Below are 7,623 nucleotides of genomic sequence, written 5' to 3'. Positions count from 1 at the left end.
AATGGCTTTGATATCACCAATGCCTACCTGAGTTAGGGGTGTTGGCTTGTGAGTTTGTGATGGTTTTTTTCTCATCTTAAATTAAAATGTGTATGATAGAATATGAATTAGGATTAGAAATTTGCTAGTCAGCAGTAACTAAGTGAGGGTTTAGTTTAGTCCAAATGACCTAAAATCTATAGAGCAGAGTAAGAATAGTCTTGGAATAAACCAGTGCCAGTGGTGAGTCTGTATCTGAAATTCTTTATAGGCTTAATTTGGGTCTTAATATGGGTCATAATCTGGGTCTTAATCTGTGGCTTAATCTTGGTCTAGGAATCAGGCATTAAACTTCAGATAGCATTTCATCCAAATCAGTGTAACGCGTGGTGGCCCGAGTGCCGCAGGGTGAGGGGCAGGACACACACAAACATGAAATGGTTAAGAAGAAACAAGCACAATAAACACATATGTTTCGCAACGAAAAAGGCAACATTACATCAACACGTTACATCCACAATGACCAACAATCCTGCACACTACGAAGAGGGTTTAAATACACAAACAAAAAGGTGCAGGTGTGTGCAGGTGTGGCCACCAACAACGATCCTCCTACTTCACGTGGCGGGCCAGCCCATGTGACTCACAGGAGGTGGGCGTTCTGTGACAATCAGATGGAGAATATTTGCTAGAAAAATAGAATTTATCCACTATCAGCACGTACAGTACAGCTCATGTAAACATAACAGATAATATTAAAATCTTGATTTTTCTAATAATAGTTCAACATCTGTAAAGATCATTTAAAATAACTGAAAACATTATGTCTGAGTTTAGCGCTTATAAGAAAACACAGACCCAAAATTGTACTCAAGGGGTACAGAATTAGTGGAAATGACTCAATGACAGCACTTCATAAATAAACAATAAATAAATAAACATAAATAAACAAATATACATCGTTACACCATGTTTTGTTTGTTTCATTTCTATTTGTTTTATTTGTAGGTAAAAATAAGTGATCAGTAAATGCTTACAGCACACAGTGTGTCATCTTCCTAATTTTTGCAGAAAGGGCAGGTGTTAACCCTAAACCTTAACCCTAACCCTAACCCTGACACTAACCCTAAAGCCTAACACTAACCCTAAACCCTAACCCTAACCCTAACCCTGACACTAACCCTAACCCCTAACTCTAACCCTAAACCCTGACACTAACCGTAAACCTTAACCCTGACACTAACCCTAAACCCTGACACTAACCCCAAACCATAACCTTGACCCCTAACCTTAACCCTGACACTAACCCTAACTCCAACCCTAACCCTAACCCTGACACTAGCCCTAAACCCTAACCTTGACACTAACCCCAAACCATAACCTTGACCCCTAACCTTAACCCTGACACTAACCCTAACCCTGACACTAACCCTAAATCCTAACCCTAAACCCTAACTCTAACCCTAAACCCTAACCCTGACACTAACCCTAAACCCTAACTCTAACCCTAAACCCTAATGCTAACCCTAACCTTAACCCTAACGCTAACCCTGACTCTAACATTACCCTAACCCTAAACCCTAAGCCAACCCTAACCCTACCTTAACACTAACCCTATCCTAACTCTAACCCTAACCCTACCTCTAAACCCTAACATGACTCTAACCCTAAGCCCTAACACTAACCCTAACCCTAAACCCTAACCCTACCCCTACGTTAACACTAACTCTAACCCTACCCTAAGGCTAACCCTAACTCTAACCCTACCCTAACCCTACTTTAACACTAACCCTAAACCCTACCCTAAGGCTAACCCTAAACCTAACCCTATCATAACACTAACCGTAATTAACCCTACCCTAACACTAACCCTAACCCTACCCTAACACTAACCCTAATCCTAACCCTACCCTAACACTAACACTAACCCTAACCCTAATCCCAACCCCACCCTAACACTAACACTAACCCTAACCCCACCCTAACACTAACACTAATCCTAACCCTACCCTAACACTAACACTAACCCTAACACTAACACTAATCCTAACCCTACCCTAACCCTACCCTAACACTAACACTAACACTAACACTAACACTAACACTAACCCTAACCCTAACCCTAATCCTAACCCTACCCTAACACTAACCCTAACCCTAACCCTAACCTCACCCTAAAACTAACACTAACCCTAACCCTAACCCCACCCCAACACTAATCCTAACCCTACCCTAACACTAACACTAACCCTAACACTAACACTAATCCTAACCCTAACCCTACCCTAACCCTAACCCTACTCTAACACTAACACTAACCCTAACCCTAACCCCACCCTAACACTAACACTAATCCTAACCCTACCCTAACACCAACACTAACCCTAACCCTAACCCTAACCCTAACCCCACCCTAACACTAACACTAATCCTAACCCTACCCTAACAATAACTGCCTTCAAAGACAGTTCAGTTCAGTTCATTTCAGTTCACATTTCAGTTCACATACTGACAAAAGGAAATGTGGCATAAACATAAAGTTAAATCTACAGTATTTGCTGACTCTCTAGGGTTCATTTTCTCTCCTGCTGTCAAACTCATTCTTGATGATTTCTTCCTTCCTATCAAGAGCTTCTCACTCTCCTAAAGTGTTTTGTGTACTAAAGTGTTTCCTGCAGTTTGAACCTTCTGAGTCGTTCTCTCCATCGCAGGCAGTTTCAACTCAGCCAGAACTGATCATGTCTGTAGACTGTCTGTAGACTGTAGTCTGTACACTGTCTGTAGATTGTGGTCTGTTCACTGTCTGTAGACTGTGGTCTGTACACTGTCTGTAGACTGTGGTCTGTACACTGTCTGTAGACTGTAGTCTGTACACTGTCTGTAGACTGTGGTCTGTACACTGTCTGTAGATTGTGGTCTGTTCACTGTCTGTAGACTGTAGTCTGTACACTGTCTGTAGACTGTGGTCTGTACACTGTCTGTAGACTGTGGTCTGTACACTGTCTGTAGACTGTAGTCTGTACACTGTCTGTAGACTGTGGTCTGTACACTGTCTGTAGATGGCGAACCCTGAGTACAGGCTCTGGAGCTCTGAGCAGACTGCCAGTCCCAGTGTTGACCTCTGACCTTTATTCTCAACACAGGGTGTCTTATTGCTGGTTAGACCCTCAGGAGCAAACCAGCTGATGGTGAAAGCTTTGGTTAATAAAACAATAAACTCTCAAAGTCAGAACTACTGAGTTTATGGATAATAAGCTTTGTTTCAGTGTTTGTAAATATTATTCTTCCTGTTTCCATACTGTGTACTTTTGTGCTCCATGTGGGCTACGTAGCATTCAGTGACAGCAGCTGTGTGTATATTACTGCATGCTTTCACATTTCTTCTGCTCAAATTAAAATTAAACTTCTACACTAATGGAACACTCAAACGTCTGCTCAAATGAAACTCAAACTTCTGCTCATTTGTTTCAAATGTTCAAAACAGTAAATGGACATGTGTGTGACTTATCATTGTGTCTTTTAGGGGTGTGTGTGTGTGTGTTTGTGTGTGTGTGAGAGAGAGAGAGAGAGAGAGAGAGAGAATGAGCACAATGCTATAATGAAGGGTGGGATCACCCCTGGTTACTAACCCTAACCCCACCCTAACACTAACACTAATCCTAACCCTACCCTAACACTAACCCTAACACTAACACTAACACTAATCCTAACCCTACCCTAACCCTAACCCCACCATAACACTAACACTAATCCTAACCCTACCCTAACACTAACACTAACCCTAACACTAACACTAATCCTAACCCTACCCTAACCCTAACCCCACCCTAACACTAACACTAATCCTAACCCTACCCTAACACTAACACTAACCCTAACACTAACACTAATCCTAACCCTACCCTAACCCTAACCCTAACCCCACCCTAACACTAACACTAATCCTAACCCTACCCTAACACTAACACTAACCCTAACACTAACACTAATCCTAACCCTACCCTAACCCTAACCCTAACCCCACCCTAACACTAACACTAATCCTAACCCTACCCTAACACTAACACTAACCCTAACACTAACACTAATCCTAACCCTACCCTAACCCTAACCCTGGTAGGATGGTAGGAACCCCGCTGGTTGCTAAGCAAGGGTGGGAACCTCCCAGGTTGCTAAGTGAGGGTGGGAATCTCCCTGGTTGCCAAGCGATGGTGGGAACCCCCTGGTTGCTAAGTGATGGTGGGAACCCTACTGGTTGCTAAGCGACTATTCTTTAAGAAGTGGCTGTATACCGGTTGCAGGGTAGCCCACACTGACTGTAGTGTTCATTTGTTCCTGCTGTTGTGGCATTACCGAACGTTGCTCGGTGCTGGAGACAGCGGTGACCTCCACGTCCGTCTCAGACAGCTCGCTCCCCACTCGGCTTCCCAGCGTGCACGGGCGTCCGGCTGGCCGTCGTTCTGCTGCAGGTCACGGCTGTGCCACACCCTGGTGTTTTTCTTAATTGCTGTTTCATTTTGGCTCTGCCTGCCTTTCCTTTACCACTACCCATCAGCCCCTTCCTGCATGACCGCCTCCGCCGAGCCAGTCTCCGCCCTCGTAGCGACAGTTTCCACCTCTGATGAGAAAGTCTCCGCCCCCGCCAAGCCAGCCCCTCCTCCAATGGGATTGGCTGGTGCTGTATTCATGTATGTTCTAGCCTCAGACCGTTTTTTAGATTCATCCCTGGCCTTTTACACTCTGTTGTGGATGACAGGGTTCAGATGACGCGCGGGAACAGAAGCACAATGGTAGAAGTTTGAATGACTCGATGTGTATCCTAACACAACCCAACTAAACTATAATGATGATACTTATGCCTCAACAAAAATACATATTAGTCTTTATCTAAATCTAGGAGTAAGAAACTTGTCCAAGACCTTTAATCTGAGAAAACTTCCTGAGGCTGAATTTATTCCAGTCATATAAAATGTCAGTAAAACCTAGCAAACCTTTAAATAATACCCCACCTCCACCCCCACCCTGATTGGTCTAGTGCAAATGCTCAGATATCAGCGGAGACACAGTGGATGCACAGTTGCGTTTTCGCTCTGTGATGTGGTGCACTAATCAGTTTCCTTTGCCACATTCCCACATCATCTAGAGAACTGTGAAGGCCCCCAAAGGTCATCGGGCCCCCAAAGGTCATCGGGATCCTCGGAGTAGGTGCGGTGAGCTGCCCGTGTGCACACGGCTCCCTGCAGAACATAATGAGCTGGCTGGTTACAGATTGGCATTAAATATGAATGTTTGTTTCAGTCCCCTCAGTTAAAAAATGTGCATCACTACACTCCTTGTAAATGAACTCATGCTTTATTCAGTACAGAACAAATGCAGAGAAAACAAAGATTCATATGATCTGTAATTAAAATGTCTAATAGGGTGGGGGGTGGGGGTGGCTTGTGTATTGTTGATAAAAAGTTCACAGGTTAGAACACTTATCTTCCTCTTCTTATCCTGTCTTCTGATTGGGCTTTTCTGGGTGTATAATGTCACCAGCTTGTAAGTATGCGTTTCCTGTCATAGTGATATCAGTTTACATCAATCATTAGTCTCCCGTTCTTTATGTTCCTGATGTATCATTTGAATATTGTGACACTTTTGGCCGTTACATGGATCTTCAGCTGACGATGTTGTCATGTGATTCTGGAATGTGTTTCTTTGCCCATTTCAGTGCACAGTGTGTCTGCTAACGGTAAATAATCATTGCTTCTTTAAAATACAGAATATGTCCTTGAAAGCAAAACACAGATGTTATGCTTATACCCATGGCAGCAGGATCATCTGTTTCCTGAAGGCAACATGATTATGGAAAATGTGACATTTAAATCTTTATTGGAGTAAATTAGGGAAGTTAATGTGGCCACACAGTGTAACAAACCTGGGAATTAAAACTTCAGGAGGAGCCTAATTTAGCCATAGACGTGCTACTGAACACTGCCGTTCCTGATGTTACTGTAGCATTTACCAAAACCCCAAACCCTCAACACACAAAGTTTAGGGAGAAGCCTAAGTGAATCTTATCAGCCAGAGAATGTACCGCCACGGGAGATCAGACAAACATTCCTGCTAACGTGTTTGTTACATTTGCAGACAGCGGATAATTTGTCATTCTTGCTTTAGGGAAACTGATATAGGCTAGTGTGCAATTCTTAAGGAATTAGACACGATACATTAAAGCTTCCATACTAAGAGTGAATAACGAGAAGGATGGTCTTGTACCTGGACACACACACACACACACACACACACACACACACACACACACACACACACACACACACACACACACACACACACACAGAGCACCAACCATCACTGGACACACACACACACAGAGCACCAACCATCACTGGACACACACAGAGCACCAACCATCACTGGGGACACACACACACACACACAGAACACCAACCATCACTGGACACACACACACACACACACACACACACAGAGCACCAACCATCACTGGACACACACACACACACACACACACACACACAGAGCACCAACCATCACTGGACACACACACACACAGAGCACCAACCATCACTGGACACACACACACACAGAGCACCAACCATCACTGGACACACACACAGAGCACCAACCATCACTGGACACACACAGAGCACCAACCATCACTGGACACACACAGAGCACCAACCATCACTGGACACACACACACACACACAGAGCACCAACCATCACTGGACACACACACACACACACACACACACACACACAGAGCACCAACCATCACTGGACACACACACACACACACACACACACAGAGCACCAACCATCACTGGACACACACACACACACACACAGAGCACCAACCATCACTGGACACACACACACACACACACACACACACACACACACACACAGAGCACCAACCATCACTGGACATACACACACAGAGCACCAACCATCACTGGACACACACACACAGAGCACCAACCATCACTGGACACACACAGACACACACACACAGAGCACCAACCATCACTGGACACACACACAGAGCACCAACCATCACTGGACACACACACAGAGCACCAACCATCACTGGACACACACAGAGCACCAACCATCACTGGACATACACACACAGAGCACCAACCATCACTGGACATACACACACAGAGCACCAACCATCACTGGACACACACACACAGAGCACCAACCATCACTGGACACACACAGAGCACCAACCGTCACTGGACACACACACACACACAGAGCACCAACCATCACTGGACACACACACACACAGAGCACCAACCATCACTGGACACACACACAGAGCACCAACCATCACTGGACACACACAGAGCACCAACCATCACTGGACACACACAGAGCACCAACCATCACTGGACACACACAGAGCACCAACCATCACTGGACACACACACAGAGCACCAACCATCACTGGACACACACACACAGAGCACCAACCATCACTGGACACACACACAGAGCACCAACCATCACTGGACACACACACAGAGCACCAACCATCACTGGACACACACACACAGAGCACCAACCATCACTGGACACACACACACAGAGCACCAACCATCACTGGACATA

The 7,623-nt window shown here is 45.0% G+C and overlaps 1 protein-coding gene across 3 annotated transcripts in view; it reads left to right on the top strand.

Moving 5' to 3' along the window:
• Positions 1-944, top strand: part of LOC113579058 (cytosolic carboxypeptidase 4) — a 137,618-nt gene extending 136,674 nt beyond the window's left edge. For all 3 annotated transcript variants that reach the window (XM_035532451.1, XM_035532452.1, XM_035532454.1), the window contains one exon: positions 1-944. This exon is cut by the window's left edge and continues 238 nt beyond it. In XM_035532451.1, the coding sequence (XP_035388344.1) occupies positions 1-36 (36 nt within the window). In that variant the 3' untranslated portion in view covers positions 37-944.
• The last annotated feature ends 6,679 nt before the right edge of the window (positions 945-7,623 follow it).

The sequence above is a fragment of the Electrophorus electricus genome, chromosome 12 (genome assembly GCF_013358815.1).
Source record: "Electrophorus electricus isolate fEleEle1 chromosome 12, fEleEle1.pri, whole genome shotgun sequence".
Classification (NCBI taxonomy): domain Eukaryota; kingdom Metazoa; phylum Chordata; class Actinopteri; order Gymnotiformes; family Gymnotidae; genus Electrophorus; species Electrophorus electricus.
Note: the sequence above shows the minus strand (reverse complement) of the source record. Positions and strands in the feature narration are given on the sequence as shown.